Source organism: Gracilinanus agilis, chromosome 2, assembly GCF_016433145.1.
Source record: "Gracilinanus agilis isolate LMUSP501 chromosome 2, AgileGrace, whole genome shotgun sequence".
NCBI lineage: Eukaryota > Metazoa > Chordata > Mammalia > Didelphimorphia > Didelphidae > Gracilinanus > Gracilinanus agilis.
The window spans coordinates 671388073-671407388 of NC_058131.1; the positions used below are offsets into that span (position 1 = coordinate 671388073).

Here is a 19316-nt window from a genome sequence, read left to right on the forward strand (position 1 = left end):
AAAGAAGGCTTTTTGCATAACTGCTCCCAGGGTCCCAGGGACCTGATCAAGGTCCTGAGTTCCAAGAAAAGCTAGGCAAAACATGTCTCAACACTTAATCAAGAGTCATGAAGAAAACACATTCTTTAGTAAAATAAGGGTTAATCTCACAGAAAAATGCTTATCTTTAGATAGCCATAGACCTTGGGAAGCTGCTGAGAACTCTGGCCAAAGTCCAAAGCAGTTCCAAGTTTCTGCTGGTAAATATGAGGCCTACAATTTAAAAAAGGAGAGATTTATTAAATTTTACTATAACCCCTCGAGGGCTTATTATCTTCACTGAACTCCTCCTTAGGACAGCCTCCAAGGAAGTGACTCCTGGGGTCACTGGCTTTCTCGTTGATTTAATCCCCATTACAGCTATATCTCCACTATTTGGGACAAATCAGACCAAAAGTTGACATTTTAGGGGCAAAATGCACTAGAGAGGACATATGAGGCTTCTAGCTATGAATGGGTACATCTAGGGAGCCTAACTAGTGGGTCTGGGCCAGATGCACTTCTTATTCTCACCTCCCAGAAAGCCTAATAAACACGTAACAAAAAAAGAATTGTTCTTGATAGGGTGGTTACCCCCAAGAAGACTTACTCTCTTTTCTTTGAAGGCATTTTATGGGGAGATAGAATACTCCTGGCTTGAAGGCATGATTCAACTACAACCCCCAAACTGTTAGTAGATAAAGATGGCAGCACTTTTGCAGAAATCTCTTGCTTCTTTGGAATTTTTTGCCTGTTTCTTTGAGTATATTCCATATGATTTTCTCACCAACCCCCTTGTGATAGCTAGCAGAATTATAGAAAATGTGAATGAAATCCAATAACTTACTTACACTGTTTTGGAGAGAAGTTACATCAGAGACCTTCATAGTTCCTGCTTGCTATATGAAGTGCATGATGTCCCATCAGTGGGAGCTTAGTAACTCTCTTTCTACAGAATGAAAAGGCAAAGAACACGTACATGATGGCTTGTAAAAGATCACCTTCATGCCTCACTTGGCTGGGAGTGGGAATCGCCTGCTACCGGGTAAGAGAATTAAGGTTTGAGAGTGTTAAAAGTCGACTTTTCTTGTCTGAGTATTACTGAGGTATGAGTTGTTGTGACCACACAGCATGAATCTCACATCAACTTTCCCCATAGTGAAAAGCTCTCCCTCAGACTTGTTGAGGGGGCCAGAGCTAAATGGAACAGAATCGGCTTTCCAGCTTAGGTCCAATGATTATAGCAACATACTTCCAAGTGTTTCTGCCACAGGAGGCCAAGTTACCCCCTTTGATCTGGTTGAAGCTTTGATTCTGGCTAAAAAGCCTTTGTTCCCCGTTTTGGCCTTAGATTCTTTTTACTTTCTTTGTAGAAAACACTGTGAGAGGGAAAAGGAAAAGAAAAAAACCCACCGTTAATGAAGGGGAAGGTTTTGTTCTTTTCCTAGAATGGCTTTTCTTACAATGATGTAAGAAAGTAAACCCTTAGGGGCAGCTGAGTGGCTTAGTAAATAGGAAGCCAGTCCTAAAGAGAAGAGGTTTGGGGTTCAAGTCAGACCTCATATACTTCCTAGCTCCTCTGCTTTGGAACCAATACTTAGTATAAATTCTAAGTCAGAAGATAAGGGTTTAAAAAATACATATCTTGATGGTCAAAACAACACTGGGGAATTGGTGCTATTATTTTCCCTGTTTTATAGTTGGGGAAACTGAGGCAAACAGAGGGGAAATGATTTGCCCAGGATCACACAATTTTTAAATGTCTAAGGGTAGATTTGAACTTAGGTCTTCTTGATTCTAGGCCCAACACTGTAACCAGTGGGCCACCTAACTGCCTCAGTAGACAGTAAGATTCTCAGATATTATCTTGACACTCACAACAGTCATAGGAGATAGGTGCTATTACAGTTGAGGAAACTGAGGCAGCCAGAAGTGAGATGACTTGTTTAAGATCACACGGCTATTAATTCTCTAAGGCTGGTCTTCTTGACTCCTTGCCCATGGTTCTATTCACAGTGCTCCCTAGACTTGGCCAGGGAAACTTGCATCTCCTACACTGAAGAGTTGCTAATGTCTTTTAGTAAAATGTTATCATACGTTCTGGTTTGTGATTTACCTCTTCTGGACATCTAAGCTAAGTTTACAGCCACAGAGCTACTCACTGCTAACATCAGCTGGGCCATAGCTTTTTGGGCACTTTTCTCCTTTCTGTCTACTAATGTATAGTGGTTAGAAAGCATCTCCCTGATGTTGTAGGTAAATATAAGGTAGGACATGAAGATAGATAGAGAGGAAATAGCAATGTACAGACAGCAGGACACACAAGCCTTGCTTAAGGGATGGACATTCTATGTAGAATGCAAAAAGAGGAGTGTGTGTGGGGGAGTCTGAACTGCCAGGAGCAAGGAGCAGGGTGTGTGGCATTTTCGATCCAGTTAACAGTTTGTATCCTATCTTTGGAGATATTGTGGAGACATCTGGCAAGCATCAGGACTGAGGAAAGGGCATGTCTCTGTGATTGGGTGGACTAGTCAGAGTGTCTTTAATTCAGTCTGTGGATTTATTGGCTGACAAGGATTTATTCATCTACCTGAACATTGTGGTTTCAGCTTGATACAGCATCTCCAGGAGTGTGAGAAATCCCTTTTGAATCCAAAGCCCACAGCAGTCACTCCTGATTCCCAGCCCTGCCTATCTGTGTTTAGGTCTGTGAAGCCAGCACATTCTTTTGGCAGTTGGTAGATCTCTTAGCCTTAGCTTAGACCAGTGTTTCCCAAACCTTTTTGGCCTACCACCCCCTTTCCAGAAAAAATATTACTTAGCCCCCTGAAAATTAATTAAAAAATTTTTTAATACTTTACCCTTCACCCCCCTCAAACTCCCCCAACCCCTCCCCACCCCATAGCTAACTTGCATTTCCACTGGTTTTAACATATGTGGTCAGTCAAGACTTATTTACATTTTATTGATAGTTGTGTTGGTGTGGTCCTTTTAGGTCTACATCCCCAATCATGTCCTCATCAACCCAAGTGTTCAAGCAGTTGTTTTTCTTCTGTGTTTCCTCTCCTGTAGTTCTTCCTCTGAATGTGGGTAGCATTCTTTTTAATAAATCCCTCAGAATTGTCTTGGGTAATTGCATTGCTGCTAGTACAGACATCCATTACATTTGATTTTACCACAGTGTATCAGTCTCTGTGTACAATGTTCTTCTGGCTCTGCTCCTTTCACTCTGCATCAATTCCTGGAGTTCTTTCCAGTTCACATGGAATTCCTCCAGTTTATTATTCCTTTGAGCACAATAGTATTCCATCACCAGCATATACCACAATTTGTTCAGCCATTCCCCAATTGAAGGACATACCCTCGCTTTCTAGTTTTTTGCCTCCACAAAGAGCTCAGCTATAAATATTTTTGTACAAGTCTGTTTATCTATGATCTGTTTGGGGGTACAAACCCAGCAATGGTATGGCTGGATCAAAGGGCAGGCATTCTTTTATCGATTTTTGGGCATAATTCCAAATTACCATCCAGAATGGTTGGATCAGTTCACAACTCCACCAGCAATGCATTAATGTTCCAATTTTGCCACATCCCCTCCAACATTCATTACTCTCCCCTGCTATCATTTTAGCCAATCTGCTAGGTGTGAGGTGGTACCTTAGAGTTGTTTTGATTTGCATTTCTCTAATTATTAGAGATTTAGAATACTTTCTCATGTGCTTATTGATACTTTTGATTTCTTTATCTGCAAATTGCCTATTCATGTCCCTTGCCTGTTTATCAATTGGGGAATGGCTTGATTTTTTATACATTGATTTAGCTCCTTGTATATTTGAGTAATTAGACCACTGTCAGAATTTTTTGTTATAAAGATTTTTTCCCAGTTTGTTGTTTCCCTTCTGATTTTGGTTGCATTGTTTTTGTTTGTACAAAACCTTTTTAATTTAATATAATCAAAATTATTTATTTTACATTTTGTAATTTTTTCTAACTCTTGCTTGGTTTTAAAATCTTTCCTTTCCCAGAGATCTGACAAGTATACTATTCTGTGTTCACTTAATTTACTTACAGTTTCCTTCTTTATATTCAAGTCTTTCACCCATTCTGAATTTATCTTGGTGTAGGGTGTGAGATGTTGATCTAAACCTAATCTCTCCCATATTGTTTTCCAATTTTCCCAGCAGTTTTTGTCAAATAGTGGATTTTTGTCCCAAAAGTTGGGCTCTTTGAGTTTGTCATACACTGTTTTGCTGAGGTCACTTACCCCAAGTCTATTCCACTGATCCTCCCTTCTATCTCTTAGCCAGTACCATATTGTTTTGATGACTGCTGCTTTATAGTATAACTTAATATCTGGCATCATATGCAATGGGGACAAATTAGAAGCCTTTCCAATAAGATCAGGTGTGAAACAAGGATGCCCATTATCACCTCTATTATTTAACATTGTACTAGAAACACTAGCAGTAGCAATTAGAGAAGAAAAAGAAATTGAAGGTATTAAAATAGGCAAGGAGGAGACTAAGCTATCACTCTTTGCAGATGATATGATGGTCTATTTAAAAAATCCCAGAGAATCAACTAAAAAGCTTGTAGAAATAATCAACAACTTTAGCAAAGTTGCAGGATACAAAAGAAATGCACGTAAATCATCAGCATTTCTATATATTTCCAACACATCACAGCAGCAAGAGGTAGAAAGAGAAACACCATTTAAAATTACCCTAGACAATATAAAATACTTAGGAATATATCTACCAAAACAAATACAGGAATTATATGAACATAACTACAAAACACTTTCCAAACAATTAAAACTAGATGTAAACAATTGGAAAAACATTGAGTGCTCATGGGTAGGATGATTTAACATAATAAAAATGACCATTCGGGGGCAGCTGGGTAGCTCCGTGGATTGAGAGTCAGGCCTAGAAGACGGGAGGTCCTAGGTTCAAATCTGGCCTCAGACACTTCCCGGCTGTGTGACCCTGGGCAAGTCACTTGACCCCCATTGCCTACCCTTACTACTCTTCTGCCTTGGAGCCAATACACAGTATTGACTCCAAGATGGAAGGTGAGGGTTTAAAAAAAAAATGACCATTCTACCCAAATTAATTTACTTATATAGTGCCATGCCTATCAAACTACCAAAAAAATTTTTTTACTGAATTAGAAAAAACTATAACAAAGTTTATTTGGAAGAACAAAAGATCAAGAATAACAAGGGAAATAATGAAAAAAACGTGAAGGAAGGTGGCTTAGCAGTACCAGATATTAATTAAAAAAAATTTTAATAGCAATTAATAGGAAAGATAAATGCACCCGTGGCCATCACTGCTTCCTGGATTGCTGCAGCACCCACCAGGGGGCGGTGGTGCCTACTTTGGGAATCACTGGCTTAGACTAACCTAACCCCACCTTCCTTCCCAAGACTTTATTAAATAGTTTTTATAACTTATAGACTACTTTCCTTCTCTACAACCAATCAAGAGCACACTAACTGAGTTGTTTATCCCTGGCTTAGTTAAGGAAGACAGTTGGGACTAACTGCCTTTCACAGCCCTGTCACCACTCACTCTCAGCTGTGTCCTGTGTTTGTGGGAGTAGGTGTGATTCCCAGTGTATTTGTGTGTTAGGCAGTTAACCCACTTTGCCCCAATCATTCCTCATTAATCCCTTTCTCCCTCTACTACCCACTGTGTGTTTATTTACCTGCTATACTGATAAGGGCAAGCTTTTAGTGCAAAGCCTTGGGATGGGTGAGTTACTGCATCTAGCCAGTAAGTCAAAAGGCTATGACGAAGACTAAGCCTTTTTGCCCCTTATTCAAAAAATTCTGAGACTTCTACCCCCAAAATGAACCTTGAATGCCGTGCTAATGAAGTTCTGGCATAAGAGCTTAGCATTGAGATCTTATTAGCATTAGATTAGCATATCTACCAGTAACCAAAAATGCTTATTCTACATGGTTTACCTTTGTCTAGCACTGAAGGAATGCTTCTTTACACCAACAAAAGCATTATCTGAAACTGTTCCAGTTGCTGATTGCCATTTGTAGTCATGTTTTTAATATACCATAACTAACCCAACCATAAGATTAGCCAAACCCTACTGTAATGTCATGTAATTGGTTACCCACTTATAATCCTGTTCCTATGAAACTAATAGTCTTCAACAATGCTGCTTTCACTGCACATTGTCCTTTTGTGGAGTCAAGGAAATCAGTCATGTTTTACCAGCATTAGTCATGGATATTCTCTATGTGAGGGATTCTCAAAAGTATAGTCTCTGGAAGTGTGTGTGTGTGTGTGTGTGTGTGTGTGTGTGTGTGTGTGTGTTTCCCAAAATTCTTCCAGGTGTTTCATGAGGTATTGTTATTTGCCTGTTAAATATTCTTTTTTCCAACCACATATCGAAGTGAGACCAGATTTTTTTCATGTTTCGCCTCCCCCAAAAAATTACAAGATTGAATGCAAAAGCAAATATAGGAATCTAGTTGTCTACTAAAACTGCTAGGTGGCTCAGTGGATAGAGTATTGGGTATAGAATAAGGAATTCCTAAACTCAAATCCAGCTAGAGATACTAGTTGTGTGATCCCGAGTCACTTCATCTCTATTTGTTTCAGTTTCCCCAACTGTGAAATGGGGATAATAAAATCACCTATCTCCCAAGGTTGTTGAAAGGCTTAAATGAGAGAATATTTGAAAACTGCTTAGCACAATGCCTGACACATATAGATGCTATATAAATTATAATTATTATTACCATTGTCTTTTATTAAGTCAGACATTAAAGAAATTTGAATATGTTGAATGCCATTCTTCATTAATAAATTTACAAAACACCCTATATACTAATAACTAATTTATTAATTGATGATAATGATATTATTAATAGTTTACCATCAGTTCCAGTTTCTGATAGTTTCTAATATAGTAGTTGCCAATAGATGTAAGATACAAAAACAAAAGCTATTTGGGGTCCTCAATGATTTTTAAGAGTGTAAAGGGGTCTTGGGACCAGAAGGTTTAAGAACCTCTGCCCTATGTCAGGGAAACCACAGTCCCTTTCCCTATCCATGTACTTATTCTTTTTTAGAGGAAAATAAAACTGTCTGGCCTATTCTAGTATCTTACTAGAAGAGTACTTTCAGATTCACATCATAAAGAGAAAACTTAGGGGCAGTTAGGTGGCACAGTGGATAGAGAACCAGGCCTGGAGGTAGGAGGATCTGGGTTCAAATATGGCCTCAGACATGTGTCAAGGAAATTTATCTTCAGGGAGTGGGTATTATATAATTATCCTAAAATCCAAAGTTTAAGATCTTTTAAAGTAACTTTAGGAAACAAAAATCACCAACACCCCAGACCAAGAAAGTGGACCGTCTGGAGAAGATGCCATTATGATGCCTACAGAAATCACACACTACATCAAGAGATCCTGAGTGAACTTTTGGATATAATGAACTGAACTGAAGAGAGTTGAACCTACCATTTATTCTGATTGTAAACTCTTATGCCAAAGGGGAGTGCCCCCAATTGGCTTTTTGTCAATGTGTCTATCAATCATTTTTTTCCTTCTTTCTTTTCCTCTTATCCCCCAAATTGTAGTAATTACCTCTTTGTAAGGTGCAATATTTTATACCCCTCTAGTGAGAGAATCTTTGTATAGGCTCCATATGTAGAACGATCCATTGGGGAGACCTGAAATGTTAATCTAGAAAACCAGAGTGAGGAGATTTAACATGTTGGTCTCCCAAAGAATGGCCGCGGGAGGGAGGGTTGTGTGAAGGAAATTTACCCTCCCCCCCCTTTCTGGGGTCACACAGGTGGTAATCATCTTCTGTCGACTATCTTCATACCTGGCATCAGCCTGAACTTGACCTGGATGGCTAGGATAGGAGCAGGGGCACCAGGAGGTTATGAAAAGGGCTAAGCAGGAATTCGTGCTCTCTCCGTCTCTGGCGCTCTGCCTCCACACTTCTGTGCTGGGGTCTGCTGGAGGAGCCACATGGAAAAGCTAGATTAGGGCCCCTTTTCTATCTCTCTCTCTCATCTTCTACCTATCCAAATAATCCTAATAAAATTTATTAGAATCTAAGGACTGACTCCTATTTTAATAGAAACAGATACTTCTTAGCTGTGCGACCCTGCACAAGTCACTTAACCCTTGTTCTTCTCTCTTAGAGGGTTAAAAAAATAAAGAGAAAACTTAGAGTTGGAACTGGACAAGCACAGTAGTGCTTAGAAGGGAATTACTGAATTGTGTTTATGTGTTTATAAGGATCTTGGCATTAAGATGGCATAAAAGTTTGATGGGTTTTGCTATGCTGACTCAGCTCATGTTACCTTTTCTCTGTTAAGCTGGAGGAGTTCACAGAGGCAGAAGATGCCCTTTCCGAAGCCAATGCCATGAACAACTACAATGCTGAAGTGTGGGCCTATCTGACCCTGGTCTGTCTAAAAGTGAGTTTCCAGCTATCCACAAGACAAAGCTCCTTCCCAGTGAGGGATGGGAGAGGCCAGAGAATGAAAAATGGCAGGATTATTCTTGTAATTATTTCATTTTTGCAAGCCAGCAAAGATGTTCACCAGAAAGAAGGTTCCAGCTTTATCTAATGAGAATTCCGATGTTCTTCTGAAGTGCTCCCCAACGAGTCAACTCCAGTGAGCTCAGGTTACCAGGAGGTTCAGATAATGGTTGGGGTGGACACAAGGGAGTGACCAAATCACAACCTACTGGGTTCAGTGTAAGAGCTGATGGCTCTTTCAGCATCTTTCCATTTTGAAGTCACTAGTCTGCAACATATTAATATATGGAATAGAGCCTGTTGGCTTCACTCCATTAGATTCCTGATCAAGGACATCAGTGGGCACCATGATGCTTGAGTTCCAGGGAGTTTGGGATTTCTAACAAAGGAAATAAGTGAGTAGCTGAAATTTTCTCCTTGGGAATAAAACTCTTGAAAAGTATTAATCTAACTGAGGCCCAGGCCTATTTTTGCCACTTTAATAGCTGCATCATCTTGTTGCCTTCCCTCTCTGGGCTTCAGCTTTAGTAAAATAAGGAGATGACTAGTGGATGTCTAAGGGCTCTTCCAGTCTGTTTTTGAATTCTAGAATTTGTTCAGCAGTTATATACTTTTCAAAGTGTTTTCTTAAATATTACTTTGTCTTCATAACAACCCAGGTTTGTTTACAGCAGCCACCGCCCCCTGGGTGGGTGCTGCAGTGATCAGGAAAGCAGTGATGGCCACACTTTTTTTGTATTACATTCTATTCTGAGTTCAATAGTTTCATAATTTCCAGGGGGCGCTAAGTAATATTTTTTCTGGAAAGGGAGTGGTAGACCAAAAAAGTTTGGGAACCACTGATTTACAGCAATGTTCTGCATTAATTGTCCCTACTAGCACCATTTGTCAGGGATCTCATTAATATCCTCATGGAACAATGTTTGTAACGTTGTAGAGCTAACTGATTCTTCGTGGATATTTTCATGGAACCAATTAATAACATTAGGACTCAGGAGAGCAAGAGCATCGATCAGCTAGTGTTTCCTGTGTCTTTAGGGTAACAAACTAATACTTCTTGCTCCCCTAATCCCTGGGATTCAGATTTGACCTCTATGGAAGTGAAAGTCCCTTTTATCTAAACTACTGTTCCCCATACTCTCCTCCTAGCTTCATCCTACCATCTGTAGTCCCTATCCTCTCTGAACAGCCTGGGCCCCCGTCCCCACTTTCCTTCAGCCCTTCTGACAAATTGTCCCTCATCCCAGGTCTCTGGGTTGTCTTCTCATATTCCTGCATTCATGAAAGCCTGGCTCTCTCCTCAAGACACCACATTCAAAGCTGCCTTTTCCAGTGAGGGCTGCTCATTCTCTTATGACTTCTAACAGACTGGACCAGCAGGAGCTCTTGGCATAGCCCCTGGTCCCAAATGCCGCTAATGCCACACTCTGTGGCTTCATCCTCTCTTTTTATCCAGTACAGTCATATATTGCTGTAATCTACCAGACTTAGGTCCCTATTGAAGGTATTCAGTATCTGACTCCCAGGTTTTCTCTCCTCCCCAAACTGCCTTTATACTGCTAGGTTCCCCCATTGCAAACAATGAATGAATCCTGGCAAAGTGGTTGGTTACATGCATTTGAATTTGCATCATTTGAAGTTAAAAATATATTAAATATAATCATTGATTCTAGCCCATTTGGAATATGCAACGTGAATCTAAATGATACAACCATTAGACAGGACTCATGATTCTCATTGATTGGGATATAGCTATATTTAAGTATTTAAATATTTTCGTTGCCTCCCAGGTAATCAACCTTCTCAATTCTTGTGGCAGAAATTTTTACTCTACCTCCGTCACTCACAAGCATGGGTCATATCTGAGATCTCACCATGATTCCTAACTGTGATGCTTCCATGACCTTGAAAAACCTTTCTGATCATATCCTCTTCTCCTTCCATCTCTCTCTGTACTTCTAATCTTGTGCTATTGAATGCTCCTTGAAGAATTTGTTCTACCACATTGATCAGGTACACTACAGATACATAATCTCTGATCTCAGTCAAGGCTATATATACCATCTTTTATTTTTATTTTTGCCATTTTATTTTCCCTTGATGAACTCTGCATCATGCTTCTTGCCAGGATTGTTCTAAACCACCTTGTAATCAGGCCTTTCTGCTCTCCTGCTCTCCTCCATTTTAGCAGATAATCTCATTTCCTACTTGACAGAGAAAAGCTGTCGACTCTGTTATTCTGATTGCCTACCTCATTACTCCTCTAAAAATCCTTTTCTTTTTTGTTTCAGGTACCAAGGATGAGATGTTAATCCCTCTCTTTAACCCATCTCTATCTCTTGAATTTGCCCCTTGGACCATTTCCTCCCTATTTCATTGTCAATCTCTCATTTTGCTCCTTCCCTGCTGCTTACAAACATACCAAGTTGTCTCTCATTGCACTGATTTTCTTCACTTATGAAATAATGAATCTTTTAAAATATTAAAGTAGCCGTGTTTATTATACATAATCATCACTAGCTGCTTTTTTTGTTTTGTTTTTTTTAGGCTGGGAGGAGACTGGAAGCAGAACAGTCCTACAAATACACATTGAAGGTTTGGCTCTAATTCTCCTATTGGGTTGGCTGGATGGAAACTACATTGCCCGAAGGAGGGCTGGTTTAATTCAGGAAGAAGCTGCTGCTGTTTTGTCATGTTTTACCTGAGAATTATCACTGTGAGATGCCCTATTTTTTTCTTATCACATCTGCTTCCCCCCTACCCCCCATGGGGCAGGTTTTGTAACATAACTCCTTCACTAAGTGATTGTAGGTATTTATTATCCATTTTCTCTTTGAGATAGCCTCTAAAATAGCATAATGAGCAGTGCTGGGCTTTTGTTCCATCTTAGTCTTGGGCTAGTTGGGTGATCTTGGAAGGAGCACTTAAGTACTCTGAATCTTAGTTTACTAATATGCTCAGTAAGGAGTTGAGCTAAATTCCAGACCTTTCCTCTAGTCCAAAGAGTCTATGAGTATCAAATTGGGACACTTGTCATTGGCCAACAAATGGGGTTTATTGCTCCTTTGAGATATTTGAATGATGTTCCCATGAGGTACTTAAAAGATAGCAAGAAGTTCCAACAGCATGCAGTCCTAATGAGAAATGTGAAATATGGAGTCGTGAGTGGTTTGAGATGTTAGTAAAACATTGCCAACTTAATCTGACAGTAGCCTCTCCATTTTAATGCAGCTAAAGCTGGGTAATGAGGAATTGCTCAAGGAGATCCACAAAGTGCAAGAGATGGTTGGCTTTGGGGACCCTTCCTTCTGACCGCCTTCAAGAAGGAGCTTCTTTTGTCTGACTCTAAAGGGAAGAAACCTCCTGAGCCCCTGAATCCTGGAGTCAGACTAATCCTGCACCTGAAGAACAAAACAATCCACCCCAGAAACTGGTACATTTTGGCAGGCTTTTTAGTTTTATGTTTATTCTTGTTTGTTGAATGTTTCTTTTCTTTATTGTTGTTATTCAATAAGGATAATAAAAGACAAATAAGAGATATGAAGGCCAATCTAGGTCACTAGTGAGAGGACAAAGAGAGTAGGAGTGTCAGAACGAGAGGCAATGTCCTCTAGTGGAGAGTTAGACCTGGGTGGGGGGAGATGGGGTGGGAGTGGCACTGCCAGAATTTCTAGGATGACACTGAAAAGCAGTGTAGTCTGGTGGAGAGAGCCCTAGGCCAGTTCTCAGAGTTGCGTTCTGGTCTGGGCCTTGCTCTTGTGATCCTGAGTGAGTTCTTTCATCACTGAACCTCTGTTTCCATAATTGCAAGACAGGATTTGATAAAAAAAAAAAAAAAAGATTTTAAGGTCTTCCAAGTCTAAAAAGCATGACTTGATTGCAGGGAATCCACTTAAGGAGAAGAGCAAAAAGCAAGATAATGCCACATCACTGTTCAGGCTCACTAATGGCAGGATGTGACCTAGAGGCATAATTTAATAGTGAAAAAAGATTGGGTGGCTCTTAGTACCTTGTGTAGGTAGATTCCAGAGAGATCCGTCTGTGAGGAAGAGCAGAGAAGCACCAGATTGGCTGATTTCCCCTAACCCAAGGGGTCTACATGGAGTCCTCCCATAGACAAAGCTGCCGCTACCTACTACAGCTGCAGTCCTGGGCTCTCAGAGCTAATCAGATCCATGGCCTGTGGCCTACCTTAGTCTTAACTAAAGAAGAAAGTAGACACATAGCTATTGTCTACTAACATGCCCGTTTCCTACTAGACCCATTTCCTCGGGTATCCTCCTATAGCCCTGATGGCAACCTATGACACGTGTAGCCATTTTTGATGACACGTGGCCGCATACAGAGAAGTATGGGGCCGCACACCGAAGTTACAGTTTTTTTCCTCAAAGTGACACACCACCCGAGTTATGCTCGTTTTTTGGGTGAATTTTGACACACCAAGCTCAAAAGGTTGCCCATCACTGTCCTATAGCTATATTGCCTTTCATAGCCAAACACTTCCTCTCTCACATAGTTGTCTCATCAGTTCTTCTAGGTTGATTTTTTATCTCTATGTAGATGATTCCAGTCTTTGGAGCACCAGGTTCCTCCCAACTGCCTAATGGACAGTTTGAACCAGATGCCTTAGAGATAGCTCAAACTCAACATGTTCAGGAGCAGAACTTCTCTTTCCCCCAATCTTCCCCTCTTCTGAGCTTTCTTTTTACTGTCCCAAACACCACCCTCTTATTAGTGCCCCAGGACTGCCAGCTCAGGGATATTCTTCTCTTCTCATTTGTTCTTAGGCTTGTTGCCTAGACTCCCAGCAACAGGCTTCTCCTCCTCCGTGAGAATCCCCCTTCCACAGAGCTGTTAAGGGGATCTCCCCAAAGCATAGGCCACCCGAACTTCTGTAACAGTTAAAAAATTAAAGGTTAGACTAAATGTATAAAAATGTGGTTGCCAAAAATATATTACTCAAGTCAGAATAACTTTTTTTATGGCAATTTATTTACAAAAGGAGGAAAAGTAAAAGTAAGGGTAGTGAGAGAAAGAGAGTGTAGATAATTACTCCGGCCTGGTCTGAACCAGGCAGGGCTTCAGGGGCCCCAGCGGTAAACTAAACAAGGGTTCCAATCATGAGGCCTTCTCCAAAACAGAGGCTTCTGCAAGGCTTGTCTCTCCAGAAAGTCAGGAAAGAAGTCAGCCTTTTCACTCACCCACATGGCAGTTCAAAGGGAGAGATTCAAGAACAGTCTCACCAAATTTCAGAGTCTTGGATCCACAAAGCAGATCCTTCACCTGTCTCCAACTCGAGCTCCGAACTCTGAAGAACTTCCTCTCACAGGAGGTAGCCACTGCTTTGTCACTTCCTGAGCATTCTTTCCACTTTACACGGACCAATTGTAGCTTTAGCTTTGCTTAGTCGTTTCTGATTCGTCACCCACTTTTGCACATTTGGGTCACAGACCTCCCCCACTTAAGGATAAAATGGGGTGTATACACTTCTGGTGATTAAATCTAAAAATAGGCAGGGGAAAGTTAATCCCATCTTCACATTTCTGAATGAACTCTAGAGGCTTCAAATAGGAAGTCCTCTGACATTTGAAATTCTTCATATCCTGGCTTCTTCCTGCCTTTCCTACATCTGACCCTTTATTCTTCCCTTTATGATGACTGTTCACTCTTTCTCACCCCCATGTCTTAGAATTCCTGACTTCTTTCATGCCTGGATTCAAATCTCACTTTCTGCAGGCCTTCCCAGTTATCCCAGATGCTAGATACTTTCCCTCTACAGTATGGTCTCTTATATGTACCCAATTATTTCCATGTTGCCTTCCTCTCTAAAATATTGGCTCTTTGGGAATCAGGAAATGTTTTATCCTTTCTTCCTATTACCCTTCCCTTAGCAGTGTATGTCACTGTAGCCGGAGCTTCAGAAATATGTTTGATTACTTGCTTTACTTCCACTCCTTCTTTAAAACAAACAAACAACAACAAAAAACATTTATTTTCCATCTTAGAATCAATATTAGGTATTGGTTCCAAGGCAGAAGAGCGGTCAGGGCTAGGTGATGGGCATTAAGTGACTTGTCCAGGGACACACAGCAAGGAAATATCTGAGGTTAGATTTGAACCCAGGACCTCCCCTCTCTAGGCCTGGCTCTCTGAGCTGCACCCACCCGTTTCATCACTTGCTTCCCTTCCATCTGGCTTCTAATCCCTTATTGAGAGATACTCTTTCTAGGGTTACCAGCCACCTCTTCATTGCCAGATGTGATGACTTTGGCTCCTCCTAGTCTGTGATTGTGGGCTCCTGCCGCCTCCTCTCTGGGTTTTCCTCCCGTGGCTGTCCTGGCCCGATCAGCATCAGTAAACCTTGCGACGGTGGCTCTAGCTCAGGGTTGAGATTGTCCTCTTCTCTCTGCACTGTCACGGGGCCGCCATCAGCCCTCAGACCCACGCAGGCGGGAGGCTCCCCAGGGCAGCCTCCAACCCAGCCCCTCCAGAACGGAGCAGAGCTCCCTCCCCTCCCCCAAGGGAGCCCCGATTGTCTCACACCTGACCAATCCGTCACTTTATTGGTGTCTCCCGGCCTTTTCCCTCCCTAGCCCATTCTCCACGCGGCTGTTAAAGGGATTTTTCTTAAAGGTCTGACTCTCCTGCTGCACGAACTCTAAGGCTTTTCCCTCCTGCCTTTCAGGATCAAATATAAGTATTACCAGCAGTTGGCACCGAGCTTGGCCCACTGTAAGTGCTTAATATATGCTTTATGTAGCTAGAAGAGTAGCATTTGTAGACTACTTTACAAATCCTATGGGATTTGAGCCTCTCGACAACCCTAATACGCTATTGTCCCCATTTCACGGATCAGGAAAACTGAGGCAGAGCAGGTAAATGACTGGCCCAGAATCACACAGCCTCTAGGGGAAAGATTTGTGCCCGTAGCCACGGTGACTTAAAGGAGGCGGGACCACGGCAGACAGCGCTTCCGGGTTCTCTGTGCACAGGCGCAGAGAATTCTTCGCTTCCGGTGGTAGCAACGAACTTGCTCGAACTTGCTCCTGCGCGGCTGCTTTAGAGGTCCCAAGCCTCTACGGGTCTTATAGAGAGCCCCGGTGTCTGGTCTCCGTCTAGCCCGCCATGGTCCATCTAAGTGAGTGACTACCACGGGGAGAGCCGGGGTAGTGTGACCTCCCCAGCTCAGACATGGAGAAGGGACGGGGCTAGAAAGGTAGGACGAAGGGAGGAGGGTGCTGGAGGATACAATCAGCGAGCGTACTGTGCGCAGGCGCAGTAGGATAGACTCCGTTGTACTTGAGAGGCTGCTGTTTAGAGGCTTAGTTCCCGCCCTCAGCCCTGCCTCCGAACCCTAACTTGGGCTGCCACCGCGGAGTCACGGGGTGGTGGTTCGTCGTATCTCGTAACCACGCACTCCGAGTTTTTGGGGCAAATATACTGGACAGTTTGCCATTTTCTTCTCCAGGGGATTAAGACAAACAAGGTTAAGTGACTTACCCAGGTCAGCCAGCTACCGAGGCTGGATTTGAACTAAGGTCTTCCACCTCCAGGCCCAGGGCTCTTTGCACTAAACCGATTAGTTGTCTCCAAGTCACTGACTGACGCCGGTCCGAAGTGCCACCCCCCCCCCAGTGGGCCACACTGTAAGCGGATTCGGGGTTCAGAGCAGGTTGAGAGACCACCTTTACTAAGCACCTACTGTGTGTCACGCACGGGGTCTTTAGCCGCCACGGAAAGGCGGTGGGATCCAGCTAGGCCAGGAGGGAAGAGCATTTGAACTGGGGCACCATGGGACAAAGGCGTTGCCCTCCTTGCCCAGCGGGTGCTGACCGTCTGTATTCCTACAGCCTCCCTTCTCTGTATGACTTACCGAGGTGGCCACGTGACCATCCGGCTGGCCCTCAGCGGCTGCACCAATCGGCCCTTCTACCGAATCGTGGCTGCTTACAACAAACGTGCCCGAGATGGCCGCTACTTGGAGCAGCTGGGCTGCTATGACCCCCTGCCCAACACCAATGGGGAGAAGCTTGTTGGCCTTAACTTGGAGAGGATCCGGCACTGGTTAGGCTCCGGGGCGCACCTCACCAAGCCTGTGGAGAAGCTTCTAGGTAATGCAGCCCCATCCGATCCAGAGGGCTCTGCGCTGTCAGGGCACCCCGTGACGTCGTGGGGAGCTCGGTTAATGTGGCCGTGTTCATGGACAACCCCTGAGGGCTGTTAGCTCTGAATGCCGAACTCCCCCTCCCCAGTTTAGGAATAGGAAGCTTTAATCCTGACCCTAATTTAGGTTTTTCAGTTTGAAGAAGCCTCTCGTGGTCGTCTTTACAGATACCCCCACTTCTTACTAGTCATGAGAATATTGACTAGCCTGAGTTTTACCCTTCTCAACTGGGAGGAAAATCCTCAGTTTGAGAGGTGGCAGGACCAAAAAACAGCCAAGCTTCTACAGTTTGTTTTCCTTTTTTGACAACATAGCCAACTGAGTAGAGGAGTAAACATTCTCTAATGGAGGGGGGTCCATTGGAGAGAGATCTGGGCAGTTACAGCGGCAGGACCCAACAATTCCAGAATTGACTTCCCTATGGGCACTGGGCTAGGACTTACTGTGGCAGGCTCATTAGAGGCCAGGAGATGGATTCGTAGAGAATCAATGGCTTTGTGTTTATAAGTGGACATTTTTCTGCTTTTAGGTCTTTCTGGATTTTTCCCTCTGCATCCCATGACTGTCACAAGTGCAGAGAGACTTCGAAGGAAAAGAGCTCTTGAAGCCAGTTCAGCTTCTCAGGCAGTAAGCACAGAGACAGAACCCAGCTGAGCAACCTGAGCGGGACCTGCAAGTGGAATCCAGAAGCATTTGTTAAATGTGTACTCTGCCAGACACTCTGCTGAGCTCTAGGAGCCACGGGGCACACTTTGATTTAAGAACTCGTTTTGTTTTGTTCTGAGGTGAATAAAGGGAATTTCCAGAGCTTTGTGTGTTCTTTTAGAGCAGGGGTAGAATGAGGTAGTCCTGCTTCGTAGCCTTGGGTCTAGTATTAGGTATCTGGAGGTTAGATTTGGGCCTCAACGCTTGTGTGCTTTCCTGGCTTTTGATAATTGGATGAAACTGGATTTTGTCCTTGGGCAGGCTATATTAGGGAATTATTGGGGCATAGAATCTCAGGAGTTAGAAGGGGACCCCTGGAAGAGTTGAGATGAAAGTGGAATATAATGGGAAATCTATGGATGAGATCCAAATTGAGAGGTGTTTTAAATCTCCAGTAAAGGGTTTTATGTTTTATCCAAATGGCTACAAGAAGTCCCCAAAGCTGCTTGAGGAGTAAAGGGATGAAAGACATGCTTCAGGAATCTCCACAGGATGGCTATATAGAAGATGGACTGAAGGAGGCTGAGACTGAATAATCAAGTCATAAATAGTTGACATAGATCAGATGGTTACCTTATCACCTGAAAACCTGAAAAATATTCCATCTGTATCGTTAAGCCACCAATAAAAACATTGAATGAAGCAAAAGAGCCCTTCAGCAGATGAGGAAAAACCTTCCTTGAGATTGACATTGATCCATTAATGAACTAGTCCAAATGCCTAACAATGATCATCTTGGCCATACTTCTCCATCTTGACTCAGAGAGACGTTGGCAAATATCTTGGTGAAATCTAGAATGTTGTAATAACCCTGATGATTCCAGCAAAACTATCCAAAAAAGAAAAGGATTTTAGTTTGGTGACCTGTTCTTAAGGAAGCCAAGCTTCTAGTGATTCCCATTTTCCTCAGTGGGTACAAACCACCAAATGTGTCACTTGAGGAGGCTATAATATCCAAACTCTAGTCTCATCCAGATTACAGCTTCCATCTTTTTTGAAAACCAGCACTTTGGCTAATCTATAGTACGGCCTAGGTGACCCACAGTACTATAGTGAATAAATTTTTTTTCTCTCCTTTTTTTTAACCCTTAAATTATGTGTATTGGCTCCTAGGTGGAAGAGTGGTAAGGGTGAGCTATGGGGGTCAAGTGACTTGCCCAGGGTCACACAGCTGGGAAGTGTCTGAGGCCAGATTTGAACCTAGGACCTCCCATCTCTAGGCCTGACTCTCAATCCACTGAGCTACTCAGCTGCCCCTGAATAAATTCTTAGTGTGACTTGGGATGCAATTTGTCTAGGCCAGGATACTTGAACTCCTACAGAATAACTAAGTATTCTTTTGCTATCTTCCCAGCAGAATCAGGCTTCAGGTCCCCTGACCCTCCCGTTCTTTTGTTATTCTTTCCAGTATGAAGATCATTCTCCTTGACAAAGCAAAGCAAAATAGGAGTTAACTTTTTTTTTTCATTTCAAGCTGCATGCCTATTCTCATTCATCTTGTTATTATTAACACTTTCCCCAAATCATACCTCATTCTTTGCTTGAAACTGATCAATGTTTTTCTCATTAGTTTCATGTCACTCTTGCCTTTTGGGTATTTCTCCTCATTTATGTGTCTCATATTTTTGTACTTACCCTTTTCAAATCTGAATTCATTGGAGAGTTCACTTATAACCATGTTGGTCTCTAACATGTCTACTTATTTCGCAGAATATTTTATTAGAATTTAATTTTTTAAGTGCATTCCTTCAGTTCTAAACCATTGTACCTTTTAGCATCTTGGACCATTCTAAAGGGGCAGCTATGTGGCACAGTGGATGGAGTGCCAGGCCTGGAGTTTAGGACTCATTTTTCTGAGTTCAAATCTGGATTTAGATACTTTACTAGCTGTGTGACCC

General features: G+C 42.4%; 2 protein-coding genes across 2 annotated transcripts in view; both read left to right on the top strand.

Moving 5' to 3' along the window:
* Positions 1-11997, top strand: part of CFAP70 (cilia and flagella associated protein 70) — a 78931-nt gene extending 66934 nt beyond the window's left edge. The window contains exons 24-27 of the mRNA XM_044662811.1: positions 974-1063; positions 8383-8484; positions 11097-11144; positions 11781-11997. Of these exons, the coding sequence (XP_044518746.1) occupies positions 974-1063; positions 8383-8484; positions 11097-11144; positions 11781-11861 (321 nt within the window). The 3' untranslated portion in view covers positions 11862-11997. The remainder of the gene's footprint in view (positions 1-973; positions 1064-8382; positions 8485-11096; positions 11145-11780) is intronic.
* Positions 11998-15539: 3542 nt separating this feature from the next.
* MRPS16 (mitochondrial ribosomal protein S16) lies at positions 15540-17520 on the top strand. The gene is made up of 3 exons (XM_044662813.1): positions 15540-15687; positions 16400-16660; positions 17243-17520. The coding sequence occupies exons 1-3, from the start codon at positions 15675-15677 to the stop codon at positions 17365-17367; spliced, it is 399 nt and encodes a 132-aa protein (XP_044518748.1). The 5' UTR covers positions 15540-15674; the 3' UTR covers positions 17368-17520.
* Positions 17521-19316: the final 1796 nt, after the last annotated feature.

Coding starts and splice junctions, on each gene's coding strand:
- MRPS16 (XM_044662813.1), top strand. Junction 16,661..17,242: donor GCCTGTGGAGAAGCTTCTAG/GTAATGCAGCCC, acceptor TTCTGCTTTTAG/GTCTTTCTGGATTTTTCCCT.